The sequence below is a fragment of the Adelges cooleyi genome, unplaced genomic scaffold (assembly GCF_023614345.1).
Source record: "Adelges cooleyi isolate 19-005CV unplaced genomic scaffold, UGA_ACOO_1.1 ACOO_flye_CR_arks_rails_tigmint_CR_PRNA_381, whole genome shotgun sequence".
Lineage (NCBI taxonomy): Eukaryota > Metazoa > Arthropoda > Insecta > Hemiptera > Adelgidae > Adelges > Adelges cooleyi.
Window position 1 is genome coordinate 900,852 of NW_026096058.1, and position 24,820 is coordinate 925,671.

A 24,820-nucleotide genomic window follows, 5' to 3' on the forward strand; every position below is an offset into this window, starting at 1 on the left:
AATGCTTTTGTATGATCTATTTATAAAAAAAATATATATACTTGTTTACAATGTAAAAATGTTTGTTCAATTTATTGTTATAAAATAATCAAAATTGTAGTTCATTTTAAATCATTGTTTGATTTGTAGACTAATATACTAATATATAACATAATATATAAATGCATACGTGCATTTATAATATGACATATTTTACTCTTACACGATAACCGAAGGCGTACATAAAATATTTTGTACAACCCAACAGAATACAACTTATATAAATTAGAAAAGTTAGTATACATTGATGGCTTGCTTAGTCCTAAGAAGTTCTAGTACAGCACACATTTTAAAGCATTAGTACAATGCATTACATGTGTTGGAGTTTAAACTTATTATAGAAACACACAATAGTGTATGAATTTCTCAAAACATAATTTGTTTTATTACTTGGTCAGTCTTAGTTGTTTTGATTTGTTGTGTCCGTCATGTATGAAAATAATAAAAACAATAAAACTTTATGAGTAAAATTCAATAAGGATATCTTTTTAGCTTTCCTGTCAGAGTGGACGTATTGCGTTTAATTCGTCCATAGAGACGCCGTAGTCATTTTTTCGGCGGCGCGTTTGATGAGATTTTCACTTTGAGACGTTTTAAGAAGTCTTTGGCCATCTTGTCTGTTGTCCTAGTTTCGAGTACTTTAACGATTTCTGAATCTATTACAAATATTGTACAAATTAATTGAACAGCATTACAACTGTTTATATACTTGAATCTAAGAATATAAGTAATATATACTTGAATATTAATGAGATGATAGACCTTACGATAGTTGACATTTGGAAGAGAGAAATTAGCATTTTATATGAAATAAAACCCTCTGATGTAATCAGATAGAAATATCAGGTTCTATTTCATATAAAATGCTAATTTCTCGAACAGCGACAACTATTTTTATTTATATCTAAGAATATGCAACTCTTGAATTTAATGAGATGATAGACCTTACGATAGTTCCTTACATTTGGAAGAGAGAAATTAGCATTTTATATGAAATAAAAACTTTTAGTATAACCTTTCAGGTAGAAATATCAGGTTCTATTTCATATAAAATGCTAATTTCCCGCTTTCCTACACGACAAGATAATCTATTGTACATATTTATGATGAAATCTCTGGTCTCCCGGATATAAACTTCCAAATGACAACTATCGTAGAGCATCTCATGAAATCCACGTGTCGCATATTCTTAGATAGAAAGTAGCTTATTTTCAATATGAACAAGTGTGGTAAGATTCAACCAAAAAGTTGATAAACATAAGAGACTCGTGTCATGTGTCGAACTCGACTTACCTAACGATTTGGGCACGGTCAATTTTAACCTCATTTGCGGCGCGTTGCCAGTGTCGTTCTCCAAAGGTGTGGACGGGATGTCTTTGAAATGTACGAATGTCTCGGATATGAATTCGGCCGTCATTCCCATGAAATCTTGATCTTTCAACACGAACAAGATCAGGCCGTCTTCCGCGGTGCGTTGTTCGCGAGTCAATGGTCTAAAAGGGGAAATAAAAAAAAAATTAACTAAATCCCAATCAGCCATTTACAATATATATATATATATATATATTACCTACAGGTAGCACCAGAGTTGGCAAAAAACCGACAAAGTTAGGTTGTTTTGGGTATATATAAACCGCTAATAAAACCCATAGTGAATTTGGTTAAATTTTCTGCATTTAAAGAAGAAGAAAAACCCTGCCCGATTTTTGGTGGTTTACGTTTTATGCCAACTCTGGATGGAACGTGATTAAAGTAAAATCGGTGCATACATTTTGAATGATTCGTCGAATAACGGAAACAGAGTTTTCTTTTGGACTGCGGTCGTGGGCTTGATAACGTTTTCGAATTTGTACTTGGGCAACAGCCGGACTTTGACAAACGGATCGCTGTAACCTGTACGAGGGGAAACGTTATGTGTATAATTATACTATTGCGACGCATTCGCCATCATAATGAACTACAGTCGCATACCGTTAGAGTCCATGGCTCTTATGTTGTTGGCGTTGAGTACTTCGACGTTCAGGTTGTCGTTGACGAATAACAATTTGACCGCCAAAACTCCCTGGTCGGCTTCTTCGAGTTGCTGTTGCTCGTCATGACGTTCTAGATGATACTCGTGTATTAGTTCTACGGTTTCGAGGGTGTGAAGTCTGAGCAGAGCCTCTAGGGACTCTATGGTCTCGCTCTTTTCGGTCTCGTCACCGCTGCGCAGGAACCCGAACAACATGTGAAAACTGTCGCTCAAATTTTTAAAGTACGAAGGTGGCTTCTTTTTCTACAAAAACACAATCATTAGAAGGTAACAATAATGTAACCATCGGCCATTCGTTTTGTTTACGTCTAAACTGTTTTGGATAAGTTTGTGCATGATGTTCGCCAGCTGTTCGACGATGATATCCAAAATACGTTGAAAGTTTTCCTCGTTGAGCTCGTTGCTGAGCGTGCACAGGTTTTCGTCCAGGTATTGGATCAGGTTGTCCAAGTGATTGTTGTGGGTGTTTATCGTTTCCCCGCCTTCGGTTAAGAATTTGTTCATTTCCGGAGCCATCTAAACACATCGGTACATTAAAAATGATTATTCCCCCTACATAACTCCCATACGACCGTCTTGCGCTGTCATACTTTATTCACTACAGTTTGCAAAAGATCAATGATTTTATTGTTGACCGTGTCGATGGCGTTGTCGACGACTAGCTCCAGGGTCTTTTTGCAATGCTCGGCCGAAATCTCGCTTTTGTAGTTGGCCAGGCTGTCCATGAGTTTAGTTAAACCCAAATCGCTGACAAACGGCCTAATTGACTGTTTCACGTAATCTATGTTGTTGACAGCCAAACACCACTGCGCGACCAAACGAATAAAGTGAATACGATAAGCCGGTGGATTTCGTTGTTCGGTTAAGTTCTCAACTTACCTCTTTGGAGACTTCGAATCTCTTCTTGTCGCCTCCGTACCGGTTCACTTTAAAGCCCATCTTGTCCGAATAATACACGGAACACCGGCAGATATCGTCAATTATTTTCGCCACGAACGAATATGATCCTTCGACGTCCGGCCAGGCCAACTGTTGCCAGAACACTTTGATCTGATAGTATATGGCTAGGGTGTCGACGGCCGAAGAGCTGTACTCCACGGATGTGTCCATTTTTACTAGTTTGTCCAGGTCGACAGCCCTTTCGATACGTTGCATCGCCTTGTACGCTGCTATGTCCAACCATCGGGCCACGCCCTGCTGGAACCACAGGTGATATTTGAATATGTGACTGGTCTCGGGATCTATTTCGCAGGTGGATTTACCGAGGCTGTAAACAAAAAAAAAAAAAAAAACAAATCGTGTTTAGTTTTAAGAAGGCACCAGCAAACTGATTACAAAATGGATTACTCTGAAAATGTCTGAATGCTCATGTAGAGTTCGAACAGCGAAGTACCCATTGCTAGCGGATCTTTGTCCACTTCGAACCGTCCATTTTCTTCGAAACAAATGGGCTTCATGTTCATGCAGATGCGCGTGATGAATGGTTCACACATTTCGGTTATCTTATTCTCGTAGATGGAAAAAAGAGCGTTGGCATATAGAAATTGCATTTTCCTCGGGGGTAAAAAAAACCATTCAAAGATCAGATGAGACTAGTCTTTTGGTGGATAACAAAATATGTCTTACTTGATAAATATTTTGTTATAGAATTCTAAAGCTTTTTGCAAGTCTGATTTTAAGTATTGGATGATTTTTATTTGGAGTTTCATCTGTCCTTCTTCGGTGAAGTCTGTGGGTTTATTGTGTTCTAGTATGTGTATGTACCTAAGGATTGAGGGGAAATAAACTGTTCACGTAAACCGTCACGTTAAATTTATCATTTTCTCGAGAACTCACCAGTCTATCGCTCCTTGGACGACGGCGTCATGCAAAGCTGTCTTTATATCTCTAGTGTGTTCGCAGGGCAACAGCCAACCGTACATGTCCAAAGGAAATAGATCGAGGTCTTGAGGCTGTTCAAACGAGTAGAGATGTCGCAAAACGCTAACAACAAACGAAGAGTTGCAGCACCATTGTATATATAAATTATTATTACTTAATTACTTATATACTTACTTTAAATTCGATTCTAATTGTACTCTATAGCGTTCGTCTTCCGGTGAGGTCTTCCTTATCATTCTGATATTTGTATAGCAGAGTGGCAGTAGCTTTTTAGCGGATTGCCAAAACATTTTTAACTGAAATATAAAAAAGTTATTATTATCTGCATCGCCAATATTGTCATTTGACCAACTGTTAACTGTGCTTACCTCTTCGTCACAAATCTTTCCGGTCGTTATGGGTTTCACCAGCTTCTCAAGTATGTCTGAAAATACTTTGAAACTGATGACCGGACTTAACACTTGGGTGTTAACGTATTCGATCCATTGGCTCAAGCATTCGTCTACGGGTGAAATATTACCTTGCGTCACGTGTTGTTGAATGATCAATTTGGATTCCGGTAAGAAATCTCCTTCCCACGAATACGATTCAGGCTGTGGATGAAAATTTAGTATGAAAACTTGAAGTAGAACAAACTACGAACACGGAATATGCAAGCAATAACGGCTAACTGACCTGTTGGACGTTTATTTGGTGAGCCAACAACACTTTCAGTAGGTGTCTATGCTCTTGGGCAGCAACTTGTTTGTCTTTTTCGCTGCCGAACGATAATTTCAACAGCAGATTACCCTGCGGTTTGGCTTTGCCTTTTTTCTCCAAGTTGTACCAAGCTATCTGTCCACGAGACGGCACCGTCTGCACACATATAAAAACATTATGAAATAGAAGTTTTAAAAGGTGGAGAGGAAGAATTCAAATTTTACCTTTAGCGGTACCATTGTTCCGCCGATGATTTCATTATCATGTTTGCCGTTTGTGGCCGTGACTGCTATTTCTTTCATGAACCTCCTCATTCCCTTAAACCCTTTGATGTCGCCTACTTTGGTGACTTTCTCTTTGACCGTTTCGGCTGGATCGAAATCCCAGACTTCCACACACAGGATATCGTCAGCTAAACCATTATTGACCGGCCTGAAGCATACATACTGGGTTTAGTCTACGTAGGAAACTATACAACCCCCGTCCTTGTTCTGTGTACACTTACAAAGAGAAATGTTCTTCCCAAACGGGCCGCAGTGTTTGGGTCTTCACGGATGTGTTGTATTTGTGTTGAGGCAAAGACGACAAAAACAGCGTGCAAAAGGGGTCGCTAAACCCATTGGCGTCTTTAGGCTTGATGTCTTTGCCCTCGACGATTTCAATGTTTAACATTATGTTGGGGGCCTTTAAAAGTTAACGGTGTAGTAAATGTTAATTATTATTTATTATTTAGATAACTGTTTATAATGAATATGTATAACAAAATTGTTTTTATAACTGTTATGATCAATTAATAAAAAAATGAGGTACAGACAATATTTTGATCGAATAATAGATACGACTAACTTAAAAAATCCCAGTGTTGAAAAGGAATTTTTAGAACGAGTTTATTTAAAATCTTGTCATCTTTCATTTTAGTTTTAAGTATTTTTGCTCTACAATCATCACGGAGCTAGCAACCATGTTTTAATGATAGAAAATTCAGTGTAAAAAGTCCTCTTAAGAGTTCTTTTATAAATATAATGGAGAAACTTTAGATATAATATCGATACCTTAAAGCACACAAGTGCTGTGTCCATACAATAAAACGTGGACAATATATGAATAAATTGCCAATATCTGCATACACATTTAAATTTTCTAATTCAACCTAAAGGGCCAAAAAGCGGAATTCGTTATTTTAAAAGGATATTAAGATTGTAATCATCTCCTAATCTAAATGCTTTAAAATAATATATTAAATATGTAAAAACTGTATTCTAAAGCAGTTAGGTATTGGCCCTGCCTAAGGGGTTTAATGGTACGGTTATGAACTTGAAAATGACAACTCACTTCTTTCTTTTTGACCGTCCGGTAAATAGCGTCATGGACGTCCTGTTCGATTTTGAACGCTTCCCGGGCAAACTCGACCAGAGCGTCTAGCTGGAAAAAATTCTTTTCGGCTCCCAAACTGTGGACGATTTCGTACAACACTTCTTCGTACAGTTCGTCCATCTGCAAACACACGTATCGATAAAAACGGCGTCTCTTGTGTTGTGCGCAAGTATAATATTTTTGTCGGTGTGCACCAACAGTCATGGACTGCATGCGCATTTCACTTCTCCTCTGCATTTCTTCCTTTTTGACACCCCTAAAATTGAAAAGCCTCTCTTTGAAGTTGCCGGGCATGACTGGCGCGTTTAGACGGTCAACGATTTCGCGACACACCAGAGATTGTGCCCGCCGGGATGGTATCGAGAAACACTGTGTTCAACGCTGGGAGAAAATGGCACTTCTAAAGATAAATCGGACGCGCGTGCCGTACTAGCCAAATGCGCTATTTCTGTGTACGATCCGCTTTTGTGCCAAACCGTGATCTATCTAAACCACACCCCGCCCCCGTACAGTATTTGCGTTAACCGGGTGTTTGGTATTTTTGTTTTGTTTTGTCTTACTCGACTACCGACAAGACAACAAACAACAGTCGGGGGCTCGTTTTCACTTAAAAAAGTGGGGGTGTTAAATTACCGACGATATTGTAATTAAAATTATTTTAATACATATTTTATTCGAAATAGAACACGATAGCAACGTTTGAATTTTTTTTTTCAGACACAATTTTATTCGAACGCCCAAATCTGCTCAAAGGTCGTTTGGTTGGATTGAATTGGCAAAAAACAAACGGCCAACACTTATTGTTAAAATGTCGTCAGTTTAATTAATAATAAATTAAAACGACCATACCAACAAAATATAGCCTAACTGAATGTTTTCACGACCCACTAATTATCCACTCACAAAACTATCAGTGGTATAATAAAAAGTAATACAAAAAAATGTATATTTATGTATTAAAATTACTATGAAACTATTATACGAGCTTATAATATATTACTATATCAAACGAAAGAGTAACTTATTAGAATTCTAACAAAATCGTCAGATTCCAAAAATATTGAATAGTTTACTAAGATTTATTGACGAAAAAAATATGTTTTTTTGGGTCACCCTAATTGAAGGCCCCGGTTGAATAACCAGGTATGTCCACATTTTTTCAAAATTGTGTTTTGATAAAGAAATATTGAGAAAAAAAATCTCTTTCGATTGGTGCAACAACCGAATACGTCCGGACGTAACTGGTTGTTGCTCCCAACAACTTTAAACTTTAAACTTTATTTTGTTGATGCATTAAGGGACGTTGTATTAAATAACCTAATTGGTGATTTATGTTATTCCAATGACTTAATCTCTAGTTAACTATTTAATTAAAAAATAATATGATTATTATTTAACGTACATACTAATATACATACTAAAATAGATGACTTATTTACTACAATAAAATATTGTGTTAATTAGTTGGCTGCAATAACCAGTTATGTCCAAAAACTAAATTGGGCGTAACTGGTTATTGTAACCATTGAAAATATAAATATCATAGTTTTTTAGTTTTTATAAATATTATCATAAATATAAAATGTAAACCAAAGGAAATGGGTTTAATTGATGTATCTTATTCTTACAAAAAGAATAACACCATATTTTTAATTTTTGGTTTATTTACCAATTTTATAGATAGTTTTTTATGTTTCCTGAACAATTTTGAAAAATTGACGTAACTGGTTATTGCACCGGGGCCTTCAATTTACTTTTGCCTCCTTTAATATTGTTATCAAAAATTAATGTTATAATTTGTAAAATTAATAATATAAATTTATCAAGTTTTAACAATAGGGTATTCAAAAAATAAATTATTGTTTAAAATAAAAAAATGGCATTGTATATTTTATAAAATATAGTATTATAGTTTTAACAACATAAATTTATAAAATTAAAAATTAAAAAACATCATTATTGGGAAACCAATATCTTGTACCATCCGCTTCGTAGCCGAAATGACGTGTGAAATATTTCATTGTATTTTTGATACAAAAATACTATACTTATGTTTTTACATGTGATTTTGTTGACTTTGCTCGATAAATCAATTCATTCAAATCGATTGACTCCCGTTTTTTTTTATTAGGGTGTACCTGTTCAAGTGTTATTATTTATTACATTCTATACTGGTCGAATATGAAAGTTGGCAAAAGATTCAAAGCGACTTTTAAGAGGAGGGAAATCAACATAGTTAGCACTCATTAGGCGTTGTTAACGAGACCATTGTTTATTGCATATAGCCGACGATTTTTTTTTTGTTGGCATTCTACAAAAAACAGTAAAGCAAAAAAATCAAATACATATAATTTCTATAGGTATTATTATTAGCTAACTCGTATGCAGGTGTATACGTATCAAGATTTAAACGTGCTATTTACATTGACCTTGTAAAATCGTTCTATATTTTTTATAAATTGGAAACGACCCAAATTTTTATCCGACTGTTATTCAGACATTTTCCTTAACCATCCCACCGTCATAAGTCATAACACACGTATTTATACTGTATGATCGATTCTCATCGTCGGTAGTTTTCGTAGAATTATTTGTTGGCGCTTAATTGTGCCAGAAATCGAAATTCAAATACCACACGAGAAGCCCGAGTTAGCTGTTCGTGCAAAACGATATTCCGGGCTTCAATAGAAATACTGATAAATAGTAAATACCATTATGTTGCATACATTTTCTATATGATGATTTAACACAGCTTATTCTCGGAACCAATTTTTTTTCCTTGTGAAATCGTTTAGATGCAAAGTAAGTACAAAAGGGGATGTACTGAGGTCAAAGTAGAGCAAATAATAATTGAAACATTATTGAGCAATTACAAAAAAAAAAAAAACAATTATAATACGGCTATACAATGCTAACGCAGCAGAATATCAAACTTTTTCTATCATTTAAGGCCGCAGAAAAATAACACTTATCTCCTGCCTCCTCGTGTTGTGAGCCATATGATTGTACAAAACGTGTACTGTACTTAATCAAACTTGAAAGTACTTTGTAGGTATACATAGGATAACTCACATTAAGCTCCATTACCGAAGACAGGAATTCTTTGTACGACGGAACCGTTTGCAGTGTGTCTTCAAAAATCTTGGCTAACTCATTCTCGTCCAGAGTAGCCAATTTGTCTTCTTCATCGATAGAAGCCGTCTGTTCGGCGACGTTTTCTTTGAGGCCCGAACCATACCGTTCGAAAAACCCACCATCGAGTTGTTCGGCACTGTAAGGATAAAAACAAAAAAATAATAATAATACCGTTAAAATAGTGCAAAAAGAGGGCTAAAGCCGCGAATGGGGAACAAGCGTGGGCCTAGACTAGGAACAAAAGGAGGGCTGTCGGCCAAGGGTCGATTTGGTTATGTTACGTGTAGTAGGTATAGTATTGTGATATTGTATGCTTGCACCAGATTTTCAAATATTATTGGTGGATATATTTGTCATTTTCATAGGTAACCGTAAATCGAACTGCTACTTCTCCAGTATAGTTGTAACTTGTATCGGCCGTAGCTCAGTAATGACTAATGTCCATTCTCCATTAGTAAATGATATACTTTAAAAAATAATTGTTAAAAAAAAAAAAAAAAATACCAAGCTTAAGAGGCATTGTTCCATTTCAAATGTTTACTCCTTGTTTAGAACCTACATATTAATGTTTTTTAGTCATCAAAATTAATATTCGACGACTAACATAATATTGTCTTAGATTGCACACGCATTCACATTTACCTTATCCTATAGGCTATATTATCAAGAAAACCAGTCCCTGCTTTTGTATTTGCTTTTATAAATCGAATAACCGATAACGATACTACCGCGCCTTGTAGTATTGTCCATGACTAAATAAAAAAATAAATAAACCAGCATGATTGCTAGATAATACTGCACAGGAAAATTGCCCCAGACTTGGAAAAAGAAGTATTTTACCGTGTTAATTGATCATTAATAATTAAAACATCTTCTATGACAGGGACAAAACGCGTGCAAATGCGTAAAGATAGAAAAATTTCTCAGTATAACGATCATGCTTATTTATTTAATCACGATTTTAACGTTTATTTTGTCAAAAGCAAGCATTGCTTTTAAATTTATATTCTGCCACCTATAAACAGTAAATATATAGATCCAAATATGTAATTTTCGTATGAAATTGTATACTATTCCGGATAGCATCTAACCCCTTTTGATTAAACATGGGACATATTTATTTTGATTAAAAATTTAAACTTTAATACAAAATATCAGAAGAAGGATTATCAAGTGTCATATTTTTAGCTTTAGAACCTTTTTACAAGTAGAAAAAATGTATTAATTTTTAAGATAGAATTTTTTTTAATAAAAACATAAATTTCCCATGAAAAAAAAATCATAAGAAAGTACCTAGAGAGTTTAGCTAGTAGAGTTAAGCTACTATTGATTAAAAGGTTAGGCCGTAGGAAAATAAAAAACAGTACAATATTATATATAAATAAAGGAGGACTTTAGTCTGCAAGTTACAATAGTTCAAATAATTATACTGTTAACTACCACATCATTTTTAATAATATAAAATAATTGATTCTATATGATTTTTCGCAGAAATATAATCAGGTCTTAGATTCGGCGCGGTATGCGGCGCGTTAGATGTATAATAATAAATCATTTCCTTTCAAGTGCAATCATCGCCAGCTGGCATGTTTCATGTTTATGTACAAACATTTTTCTTTGATAATAAGAATTATCGAAGTTTTTTTATTTAATACATTAATTACCATGAAATGCCATGCGCCCTCAGGCGACCGAACTGGCATAAGTTAGCTATAGTCCTCCCGGTCAAATACGCCATACGAATATAAATTCATACGAATAAATAAAATAATTAATTATTGACCACATAACTATAATACAGTCACTTTTTTTATTTTAAAACATTTAAAAGTTAATACACACAAATAAACTTTGATAGTTTCCTACTAGATAAATATTATACTGTATATTTTCATTGTTATTGTGATGTTTTTAATTACTGAATGTAATCTAAATATTATCGCCTGAATTGGAAAACTGGTTATCCTTTACTGATATATTTTTAGGCTTTAATTATAGTCGATATGGTATAATATTGCCGAATGAATATTAAATAAATTACAGTACTAATTACTTGTTTTATTCTTAGTTTATGTTATGAAAATTAATGTACCGAATGTACTATATGCTATCTATAAAATATATGAACGCAATAACTAATCAAGAATACGTCATTGGTTATCTTGGATTACAAATTATACACACGTTATACTTGCAAACATTTAAGTACATTTTTAAATACAAATTAAAATATTTTATTCAAATAAGTAATAAAAATTAAACTTTTAGCAATAAACTCTTTTGTAGTCTTGACCGTACCATTACCCCTACATCTCACAAAGAAAAATTAAACATTAATGTTTTTAATTTAAATGCAGTCGTGTAAATTGTGCTCACACTAATCAAATACTTTATTAATTAATAATTGATCCTTCGATATCCACAACAATTAATAATTATACGATTGAAATATATATGAAAAATATTATGTACGCTTTATTGAAACTAAAATATCTGTACTTATACATAATGACTGTTAATTATTATTTTCCACTCAATAGCCTTGGGAAATAGATGTAAACATTGAAAAAATACAAAACTAATTTACTAAAAAAAAACTACTAATAAAATATGCCAACACTTTTACTTGAAGGTTGAGTCGTGTTAACTTAATTTTTATTTTATCAATAATTAGTAGATATGTCGTATGTCTCTATAATTAAACGATAGCCATGAATTCATCAATACGTGCATATTATTTCCTCCATATCAGTTGTCACTCCGATTGCACCGCTTTAATTTTGAACTTTTGTCACTGGGTTTTTTTTTAATGAATCACGCTCACTTTTAAATGAATTTTAAATTGTTCATAATAATTCCGAGCCAGATAATTAATAATGAATCATTGAATAAGTGCTTAGGATTAAAAAATACCAATAGGTATATAATGAGTAGGTACTTTAATTCAGTCAACAGCCACGTCACACATTAGGAACACAAGGAGTGGACGGAATAGGTATATTCTAAAAATCTTACAAATTAGTGTATATGAGTCAAAACGCCAAACACGAACGAACGTTTTTACGGGTCTCCATAAAAACGCTTAGGAAAACAAACGACCAGGCAAAAAAAAAAAAATAGAGCACTTTTTTTGTCATATGAGACATGCAGTGTAATTAAAAAAAAAATCAATGGGAGGGTCCCTCTAAACGTTCCAGGCATTTTGACCCATACAGTAAAATATCACCTCCTCCGTTTTTTTTTACCCCTAAATAGGAAAAAATGTTGAAAATGTTACTTTTTATTTCCCCCCGTTATTGTTACCAGTACAGCTAATGTCATAAACGAATTTAAACTTGATCAGTGGTTGCTTCGTTTATCCAAGGCTAAAGAACACAGTTCATAAATACAAATAATAAAATATACCACAACTGAAAATACAAAGCAATAACGTGTGCACTGCCCAATGAACGCATTGCGCATGCATAATTACATCACTTAAAATTGTATTAGTCACTTTGTCACGGGTCAGAGTTATTTAAAACCGAAAGTCAGAGCCTAATAATGGTGGAATAGTCTTATGATAACGCAAAGGAACTAAGTACTCGAATATAATATTAAGGTAAATGCTAAATTTGTTTACACTTGTTCGACTATAACAGTCATAGACAACCCATTAAATAATAATTATTAATTATTACTAAACACTGATAAACATTATAATGGTGATCAGTTCATTAATGATTTTAGCGCTTCTTTTCGGAAACATTTTACTTTAGGGCTTTTTAAATTATATAACTGTTTAGTAACATATATATTCTATACAAGTTCTAAAACAAAAAGTGATTTACTGAACTTAACCAGTTTTGGATAATTTGTTTTAGGGTTATTAACATTTTAAAGTGAAGGCGGGAACAAAGTGCGACCTAATATTATTTTCAACCAGAGATGGGAAAATTATTTTTGAATGTTATTCGAATACATTTGTATAAAACAATTTTATTGGCATTTTAAAAGTTATTTTAAACAATAAGCTAAGAGTATCTTAAAATTGAAAAATAAATTATTCCCAAATAATTTAGACTCTTACGTTAAATAAAACTCTGTCTTTAGACATTTATTGGTTCCTTACACATTTATTATTGACCGTAATTGGTTCAATAGATTTAAACGTTTAAATTCAAGTGTTATAATGATCAACATAATGCGCATCGCGGCATGAATTTAGTTATTAAATTCAGTGATGTCTCACCTAACATAATGACTACATTTCAGAATGATTGGTAGAACATATTATAGAATACAGCCGACTCAACCATACACGGAAAAAAAAAAAAGTTAACAAAAACCGGTCAAATGCGAGTCGAGTTTCCTTCCTTACGTTTTATACTACCTACGGCGTAGGTCCCACGCTATGAGTGAAATGGTTTACCACTCTAGTCTGGCTGACAATGTTAAATTGGTTACTTGAAAGTTTCGAGTCCTTCGTGTCGTACAATCTACGTGCAATGGCCTGGACTGAAATTAGGATTGTCTCAAACAGATTCGCAACAACCTTGACACGGTTCGCCTGATACACGACCGTTTGCGCATTTTAGGATCATGGACCATCAACAATGTAAGTGCTCGTCACCGTATGTAACGCGATAAAAGTATCACAGGTATTAACGAGGGAATCCACAAATTGAAAGAGATTGATAAATTTATACTACTGAAGACTTGGCGGCGTTCCAAAAAATTATGAGCACAACAATTGCTTTAGACCAGGCATTAGACGTTGGTACACTATAAGTTACCACAAGCCGTCCGCACATTCTCAGACACCGCACGAGATATAATTTTTTAGTTTATACAAATCAATGCGGTGCGAGGAACGTCATCAAGGGACATCATATTTTATAGATAATTCGCACATTCTTATTAAAAAAACAACATAACCGTATGTGTAGAATAATTAACTTTTATAACTATAAGCAAGTCATTACGACGGTTTGCTAATAACAGTCAAACATTATCGTTTTAATTCGATACGTTTATTTAAAAGGCAAAATTGCAAAGCATTCAAATTAAAATTATCAATGTTAATGATTAAGAATATTGCTGTTCATAATTATTGTTCCTTACTTGTTACGTTTACGCTATTATACAATATTATATAATATTATATTTTTAACTTTAGCTTAAACGATTTTTGTTAATTTAATTTTAGTTGAAGTAAATAAATATCAACTAAAAAGTAAAAAGCTATTTCGACCTTCTGGGTCGTCTACAATATTATGAGAACACCAATTTAGGAATACAAAGAAAATCGTCAGTACGTGGGGACAAACAATCCGATGATCTCACTAGACGCTATCTTGTATCTGTAATTCGAATGTAGCAAAACATACATAATGCAAGTAATATTTACTGATATTTTTTTGATGCTGTATTATTGTCATGTTTTCTCAATCAAATGAGAAATTAAAATACACACGTAAGCTCAATTAATATCCGAAATCTATTTTGCGATAAGCTATTCAATTTTTTTGGAACACCTGGCACTGTGTTTGAAAAAAAATGTTTAAATTCAATTAAAAGTAAATTTTTATAATTGGCAACTGTGCGTGATGATTATTGTAAATTTTCTGACATAATGTAACTGAATTCTTATAATAGTTTTTTCCATTAATAATCCTCCTTTTCGACTACATAAACTCTTGATTTTCAACGATGTCACAATCTCTATTTATAAAAATATTGTATTGGCAGAAGACTGTTCTAATAAAAAACCATGACTGGTCGATAACCAGTTTTGAATAATTATTTTTTTTTTAGTCAAAATCAATATAAATTAATTATATTATGAAGTGTAGCGCGGGTTAAGTGATGCGCACAAATAGAGATATAGTATTTAACGTACTTCATGGCCTGTCTACATTTAGGAAAACTTATAACATTGAAAAAGTGGTTTGATACCCAGCGTATTAACTGCAGACATTATTTTTATTTGAATATTTTTGTATTAATAAATAAATTAAACAATATATTATAAGTTACTATTTGAAAATAACAAGTCAATGACAAAATGTTTATTTTAAAAGGGATTTTTATGTATGTGAATTAAAAATAAATTACTTTTATGTAAAAGTCTAAAAAAAAATTACAACTATAAAAAAATTGTAATGCAATTTCTTGTATCACTGTGGCAGAAAAGTTGAGCATTTTTTATTTAAATAATTAATAATAAATAATTTATTCGAATATTTGCTGTATTCGACCGAATCTAAGATGATTTATTCAAATGAACAAAATCATTCGACGGTCATTCGAATAAAAAAAATATTTAAATAATTATTTCGATAAAAAAATATCTAAATAATGTCAAACTCTGTTTTCAGTATAATGTTAGTAGGTCGTTACACTAGAAGTCAAATTTCATTTGAAAGTCAATTTTATTAATTTAATTTAATTTTAGGGTATTCCAAATCTTACGAAATTCAGAATTCTTTACTTATTAACATTATTTAGTATAATTTTGTTAAAAAAGGAAACTTAACTACAACCAGGCCCTGGGCACCGATAAAAATAAACACAGGGGTGATGCTTATCACACAAAAAAGCGGCAGAGATCTTCTTAAAGCTACACCACTATACCAATAGTTGGGCATTATTTAGATATTCGTTTAGAAAGTGAACCTTCTGCTTTCATCTATTCTGTGCTACAACTATAACGTAATATCCCACGAAATGTCTGAACCATGTAAAAAAATAATTTCATATATCTACACTATAAGGGGAAATAATATTATATAGAAAGTTGCTATTACCTAATGTCATTAGTACTCTGTTGGCTAAACTTCCGCTGTATCCGGTCGTAAAATCCTTTCCACATGGATTCTTCGTCGCCCATGTTTGCTGCTTTTGTCGAGCACCGTCTAATGTCTATTCCTAAACTACACCTCAAAACTTATAAGAACAAAACCAAGCATAACCGAGCAACGAATAATCAGACGAGTGGAGCCAATCGGTCTAAACAAACGTTATAACGCGACTGTCGTAGCCAAGTAAACTAAGCGTGCTAGTATTCTATGGATCATTGCGAATCGCGCCGGCTTGCCTAAAATAACCAAACAAAACCGGTTGCCGGACGATTCACCGGTGGAAAGTAAATCTAAAAAAAAAACCATATTCCTTCGAGTGGGGTTGACCTCCAGGACTATAATATTAAAAGTAAATATTAGTAACAATAACAACTAAATGATAGTGTATGTGGCACATAGCAGTTAGCACAATGGCCAGACAACAGTGAATCTTTATTCCGTAAGGCAGTGCGAAAAATGTATTCTTGCAATGATAAATATATAATTAAGTCACGAACAATCACAATTTTGTCGAGACGCAAACGAATTGAAAACGAAATCAAAATGTAAAAATAACGAAGCTGAAAGTTATAATCAATAATAAACATATTTATTCCATAATAAAATTAAATTTATAGAACTCTTAACAAATATTGACAAACAAAAATATATAACAAATAGATGACAAAATATATTTGTCTATTTGATTTGTCTATATTTGTTAAGTGTTCTATAAATTTAATTTTATTATGAAATTAATTTGGTTATTATTTATTATTAATATATTTTATAATTCATTTTATTACGGAATTAAAAGAAGATAATAGATAGAAAAAACAAAGAAAATAAGTATTTGTGTGTATAATACGTGTTCTTTATTGTTGTTTCATTAATTCAGTATATAGTTTAAATATATATTTCAATAGAAAAATACAAATGTTTATAATTAAAATGTTTAACGATGTTTTTTTTGCAGTTTTTATTTTTTTACCTAACCTAACCATAAACAATGAAAAAATTGTTTATTTGAAAAATTGATTAACGGCCTTGAAGATTTATTGTAATAGCTTATTTACAATTGTAATACCCAATTATTAATTATTTACTTATACTTATGGTAAAACTATATGGAAACCTAATGAATACTGGGTGCATACTAATTATTAGTTATTTATCCTTGGCGAGTTTGTAAAACACCATACAGGTTAAATGTGTTGATAACGATCAAGTCTAACTACGTTATTTAATCTAACGAACGTATGCCTTTATGGATAAACTAATCGAATAAAAACACATTTTTTTTAAAAGTTTAATTATGGGTTGATACCTAAGAACTTGAGTCGTATAAAGGCTTTTTGTTTTTAACTTTATAATGTCATATCATAATAAACAATAATCCTTTTTCACACGGATTCATTGAGTAGGAAGTAATTAAAACAATTAAATATATGTACTACAATTTTACATAAATTGAGTGATTATTAAATATTTTAACGAAGTTAAAATACATAAATATTAATAAATATATACAAAATATACATTATACACAATATATATGTATACATACACATGTTTTAATGTATCTTATATAAATACTAAGTAATATAGCTAAATTAAAGATTGGAAAAGTTGTTTTTATTACCATCTTAATAAAACTGGTTTATAGAATATAAAATGTTGTTTATATGAAAATTAATGAACCCGCTTGATGTATTCTTGTACAAAAATAAACATCAGTTCTTAGATTAAAGTCAAGGACAAGGTTATGGAGATTTTAGGAAAAATACATCAAACACTAAAATTCTATCCAAACAATGACGCTGAGTGAGTTATAACATTAACTAAATTCTCAACAGAGTTTCAATTATAAATATTAAGTAGGTGCCTAAAAGGATAGAACTTATCAATGAACATTAATAAGTTAACACAACATTATTAGAGTTTAGATAAAATAAAATACAGAAAAGTTAAATGATAGATTTAGTCTAATTGTATACCTTAAGACCAAAAATACAATCATTAAAATAAAGAAAACGGTGATAGTAAGGTTGGGAAACTCTTAAAAAAACACTGGTTCGAACCTGGATTAACTTTTGGACCATAAAGTAACGCAAAATTGTTCAATTTTAAAATTTTCATAATATTATATAAATACGTTACACCTAAAATAAATACTGATCAAGTTAGTTTTGAATAAGTATATTACAAATAAAAAACAATTTGTTAAAATTTGGAGAGAGGTGAACTTTGAGTGATTAGACTTTTGAGCATCTAGAAAAACAGTTGTACGAATAATAATTTCACACTTGCTTTTTTGTTTAAAAGAAAATATGACTATCGTGAGTGTTTTTTATTGTCTTTTTTACACTAACCAAATATAATATGTACTATTATAAAGGACGGTCATTAGGGACGAATATTGAATTGTTTTTTTATACGCATAGTAAATGCCTCAATTTTTTTTGTTTAGATTAGATTTTCACGCACTGATACAATTGTTATTTTAGCAAGTAATTTGTCATCTCATTTTTATTTTTAGGCTTGCTAAAAAAATAAACGGCCTTGAATGATTTTGAAGGATAATGCAAATAATAGTATGGTTGCACACCAGTTACCGACCGTCAGTACCCAACCCACCAACTGTGTAGTTCGCTTCAGTGCGAGATGAATAGTTTTTTTAGCGAGTTAATCTTGTAAGAATCTGACTAAAAAGTAATTTTATTTTCTAGTGGTATACTTATAAAAAACGACGCTTCAAGTTATAAAATAGTGCACTTAGGAAGGATGAAATTATTTCTAATAATTTTAAGCTAGTTGGGTATTATTTATTTTACATTTCTAACGGAGGGGTTTGCTAAATATCCCTATCTCTTCCTTTAAGCACTTTAAGCACCTCGCTACTATATTATATATTTTAAATAATTAAACCAATGTTCAAATTGTATGTATTGTAAAAGTTGTTCAAGTCAATATACTATTTACAAATTAACTTTTAATCTATAAACAATTTTTAAAAACCAATTTCATACCTATGTTTTATGACCGATGATACATTTTTTAACGTTTTTCTTTTTTATCAAACATATATTTTTGTTTAAAAAAAAATAATAGATTTGAAATTAATTAAATTAAAATTTAAAATTCTAGATTTATATAGACTAGAGTGGCGCTTTAATGCTAAGTAACAACAGCGTTGTAATCGATTCGTTTGTCTTTTTAAATAAAACATTATTTCGTCTTGCTTCTCAAAGGCTCAGTAAGAACATTAAAACATTTTAAATATCTTATAAAGTTGGAAATTGGAAAAACGCGAATGTAACAACGTTTTAATTGATAATCAACTTGAATAAAGAATGAATACATTTTTAAACCATCATAACTCAAAAAGTAAATTTAGCTTCATAAAAATTGGATGCAAACTACATTTTTTGTATAAAAACAAAAGGAAGTACGATTGGTATTCTTGCAACGAGTTTACTAATAATTAACCAGCGATATCAGATAGTGTAAACTAAAGAAAGGATCGCCTTGAATTATACAGTTTAAGAAATCAATGGGTAGTACACATTAGTGTCTAATGTGTTGCGGTGTTACAGGCGTATTTTTATACTATGTAGTTACTTAGTCTTGTTTTTAAGTATATTATTACCTATATTTAAAATTAACTATGAAGTTTTCATTGAAAATGTATTAAAAATACATATATTTTATTTGTCAAACAAGTTATTCAAAATATAAATAATCTCACAAGAATACAATAAACGTATTTACCGGCTAAGATTTTGAGTTTATTAGGTTTGGGATTGAAATTACCGAACAAAATATTTTATTCGAAAGAGCCTTCTACAATAATTATTATCTAAAAAAATAACAACAAACATAAATTAAATTATACACGTTAAATACGAACCAAATCAGTATAATCATTAAATTTATGTATTTGAAATAAAACTAAAATATTGAAAATATAGTTATTATAATAATCTAGATGATTATAATTGAATAAATAAGCTCATATTTTAAGTTTTATTATTAATTGTTAAACATATTACGAGTCCTGCTGACAGTTCGTTAGAAAATCCTAAAATATTACATTGGATTAGTTTCTGGGAAGATCTTTAAGAACTTACACATATAGTATGTACATTCAGGTCAACCGTCAAAGTAAACAAACAAAGAAATAAAAGCCCATTTAGCTTCGATATAAAATATTAAATTAGATAGACTGATGAAACATATTATCTCCTTTTCTAGTTTCTGATCAATACAATACAACGATACAACAGTAAGCACAGTAAAAACCAACAGGCAACACCTTAGACGGTTAGAGTTGTTATCCACAAAACCATATTAAAATGTTTTTCCAAAAGTGTTTCATATACTACTACCAAGGTCTATACAAATAGGCAGCCTCGACCACAGATTGCTAACTACTGTGTTGAATTTATGGAACAAATCCGGCAAATGGGTTTTATTTTGGTAATTCGGAAGATTATGTCACTTTTTTATTTTGTTATCCGTTAGACATCTTAGTCTTGAACAATATTTTTTAGTGTTTATTATGATGTATTAGGTAAGTATTATGTACACGTCTACACGTAAATAAGAACAAGGCACAATTTCCGAGCAATATAGATTAAAAAAATGTTAGTGTTCAAATAATTTCTTAATGTACATTATAATAATAGTTGTGTTGACAAGACAGGAAACATTTGTCCAATGGTAATTACAGATATAAACTGGAAATCTCAACAGATTACAGGTCCATGAGCATTTACAATATTGTAATGTGCTCAAAAGAATAAATAGTTTTAATGAATAATCACTACACTTTACCAAAAACAACAAGCATTTATTACATAATATATGTATAATAATTTAAATGAGGTTTAAGTATGTACTCGAATAATGGCTTATACTTTCTATCTACTTAAATTAATCCAATTTATACAAATTTTGTTGTTTATTTCTATAAAAGAAAACTGTATTTGCCTCATTTGTTTACAGTCATCGTACCTGATCATAGCCAGAATTCACTACAATATTATATTATCCAACATAAGTAAAGGTAAACAATTTCCTTAGCGGACAAAAAACATTTTAATTTAACATTTTTTTTTATATAAAAAACCTTTTTCACAATTAATATGTTAAAACAATTTGAAGGGGGCTACAAATATATTTAAAAGTGTTCCTCAGCCTATTTTTTTTTCACTATAATATAACTATAACATTTCTAAAAGAAATATCTAATACAAAATTTGGCGAGTGTATTATTTTGAAAACGAAACAGAGTGAATAAAATAATCGGTCGAATCATGTTCAATTTTTTTAGCATTATACTGGTTTTTCAAAACCAGTAAATTATTGTCTATAATCAAATAAATTATCATTATAAGACAGAGTATTCTTTGTATTTATTTCTAAAACTGTTTTACTTTGTGGAAAATAATTGCTTACAAATTTAACCAATAATTGTTCTATTTAAATTGTATACTATAAAAATCCTTTTGGTATTATTTTAAAAGTCGATCTATTTCAATAATTTTTATGGGGATGTTAAATTAATAAGCGCATTTATAATATATTACTATGGGTTGCGGCTAGGAGCCTACATAAAAAAAAAAACATTATTATTACTATTTATTAGGTACCATTTTACCGTTATTCGAACAAGACTACGTTTATTATACAACGGTTCTCACTATTACTGTACTTGACCAACTACCTACTACGTTGCAAACGACTTGTTAATTATGCATTTAGATAACCAGCGGTCGTTGTCTGCGAACAACAATGCAGTTGCGTTTTCTATACAATACACAATATACATGTAGTAATACGGATAAAAGATAGATCATTCGTAATATTGTGACCAGTAATAAGTCTACCTACTTCAATTCCACACAATCTCAATTATTTATCTCAGTTCTATCGCAGGTACATTGTGTGCTCGTGTTAAAATGCAATAATATGTATTACAACCGACCAAAGGTACATAAGGGCTGAGACACACCTGCACAACTGCTATTACAACGGTCAGCCCCAGGTACGCACGTGCAGGTACCGCACCGTGCAGCACGATCCGTGCTAGCTACTGCAAGGTACCGCATTTGAATACAATATAAATTAATTATTTTTTATTTTACATAACACATAATATATTTTATACTATGAGTTCACAGTTACTTGTGTTGCTATACGATATATTATAATTGAATCATTGAAAATTCAGGTGGTCGCTAATTTTATGGGGTAAACGTAGATATACTTTAACGTTAAAAACATAATATGAGTGTTCGTTAAGGAGGGATATGATAACGATACACCTACTAAAAATTGTTTCTCTATGAAAAGCAAACAAATGATTGTAGATGATTATTGATATAATATATAATTAGGATGTATATTTAAATAAAAATAAAAATTAATAGAAACAAGTTGATCTTTGACAAATATTTTGTTCTGTATAAATAAAGATAATAATTGTGTAGAAACGGTAAGAACGGTAAATGTTTTTTTCTGAGACTGACACTGAAATCCTTCCCAGAAGTATTCGAAAAGCAAACAAATACTGGGTAGTGTTGACTGTTGTAGGAAACCACAATCTAAAATGTACGGGATAGAATTTTTCTCAGTCTTGTAAGAATATTATAATGAAATCGTTTATGTTCCAGTAATTCCGTATTGTCATTAGCGTTACAATATTAATTAACTATATTTTTAGACAAAAATATCGATTTAAAAAAAATGCGGTACTCTTTGTTTGGTAGACACAATGGATATGTTCGTCATAGTAACGTTTTAATATAGTTATCGAGCCCTATATTCCCCACTATTTTTCTATTTACACTGTTTTCCCCCACAAATACAATGATATGTCCTTATGTTTTTATATTTATGAAACGAAAATTAAAAAGATTGGAGTACAAAATATACTTAATATTATTTGTATACCAGATAAATCACTGCTTATGTATCCTGTTACCAGGGTAATAATTAAGGGTCGAGGATCGCCACTACAGGTACTTACGGTTTGATTTTGCGCACTCTTCTTTTATGCCATCTATCTACGATGGCTTTGGTGAGCAACGCTTTTTTGCTCGCCAAACTACGACCGAATTTAATTGCCTTTTGTTTGGTGGTCTTCATTTTTTTCCTGCAGTTGTTCTCTTGCAGAGGATGTATCACTTCTGCCATTGTCGCGCGCACTTTGGTCACTCGATGTGTCGGCCGTTTAACAATAATTAAGACGCATCATATCGTATATACCAGAACTGTTTTCTTCGGAAAAAAAAACCTTCCAGTAATTGTAACAAATAACAAACGGAGGACACTAGGACACGACCGATATCCCACCGGCATGTGTCGTACCGGTGGCAGCGATTCCTTTTGCACGTGCTACATAGTCCTGAACCGTTCGTCGACATTAGCGCTCTCTCGCGTCTGCACTGTACATGTTTATAATCCCCTGCGTTTAATGTATAACACGAGTGCAAATGTTTATAAGAATATTTATTCTTAATGTCAATACCAACAATTATTTAATAGGGTAGGTCACAAGCATTCAATAGTTATTGTTATAGCTCCAGTTAAATTTTCACTCTAGATTCAAATACTATGAAAAAAAAAAAAAGATTGACCACCCCTTCTGAGGGAAAGCGTTCTTTCTCGGATTTTCACTGTAAATAGGTTGTGATATCTATAAACAATATTTCACGCGTATTATTTAGAAGTAATCTCAGAAATGTATAGCGTACCTTATTTTCAAGTTGAAAAGTATGTAAATTCTTAGAGTAATTTTCTCAATTTTAAATGGGTAGAACTGATAAACTTCTTCGATATTTGGCCTCACAAAATGCACAAAAGTACTTTTCGGGTACGATTCCTGATCTACAGACTTGCTAAATGAAGAAATCAGTCGGGTGGTTAAAATGTATCGTAGGCCAAGACACAAAATTAAAACATGTCATGGTAAAATCAAACCTTAACAGCTTCGCATCGAAGCAAAATCGATTTTCAATATTAGATACATTAAGAGTATCATTTTCTTAGAGGATAGATTTTCTTTTTAGCTGAGTCCCAACCCCTGCTTTAAATACATTTGCATAATAATATTATTTGTAAAACCGTGATTGCTCGTTATGGTACTAACATTTCCCAAGTCATGTCCATCTTGATGACAACATGTATTTCGGTTTGATAGCAACTTTATTGATAATTTATGATAGCTATTTATTTTACGGAATCGGCACCACAATTTTTTAGTTTTTTTTTTTTCTTTAGTTTACCATCTCCCAATGACAATAACAGCAGAGCAGTACGCAGCACCAGCTGCAGGTTAGGTAAGACGGAATAAGTGGATTTAACGCTAGTATCTACTCCCAATCGGACGAGAATCTTTCTCACTCGTGTATCGAAAGGATTTTCTTTGTTTTCCTACTTGGTGTCCGTGTTAAGAACGGTCACGGGCCGCCGACCACGAAATGGCCTTGTTGATCCTCGCGCTCCAACCACGGGTTTAGTATAAGTAAAACAAAGTAGGTACGCCGACGCCAGAGTTGCGTTGCCCGTTGACGGTGTGGAAACACAATCGGTTCCCCTTCGAGAGAATCGTACGATGACCGCGTCCTGTGGCTGGAAAAATATACAATACAGCTGGATGAGTCACACACGGTCGTTTCGATAACACCGCGGTCTAGTCCACCGTAGTTCCTGTCAGCACACGCCCGTATATTATGCGTGCATGCGAAATGCGAGGGGGCCATACGATTTGGTGCAAGTAGATCGGCCGAGCGTGGAAAAAAAAAAATGAAACAACAAAGAGAAATCTCGGAAA

General features: G+C 32.0%; 1 protein-coding gene across 1 annotated transcript; it reads right to left on the minus strand.

Annotated features, from left to right (window-relative positions):
* Positions 1–2: 2 nt before the first annotated feature.
* Positions 3–23,327, minus strand: LOC126841354 (protein unc-13 homolog 4B). Its single transcript, XM_050577783.1, has 18 exons — positions 23,015–23,327; positions 9,098–9,296; positions 5,984–6,145; positions 5,157–5,335; positions 4,876–5,083; positions 4,628–4,807; positions 4,321–4,545; positions 4,127–4,248; positions 3,908–4,054; positions 3,698–3,835; positions 3,419–3,625; positions 2,951–3,338; positions 2,662–2,877; positions 2,378–2,587; positions 2,011–2,314; positions 1,809–1,932; positions 1,333–1,532; positions 3–695 (listed from the first exon to the last, which is right to left on the minus strand). The coding sequence occupies exons 1-18, from the start codon at positions 23,179–23,181 to the stop codon at positions 586–588; spliced, it is 3,486 nt and encodes a 1,161-aa protein (XP_050433740.1). The 5' UTR covers positions 23,182–23,327; the 3' UTR covers positions 3–585.
* Positions 23,328–24,820: the final 1,493 nt, after the last annotated feature.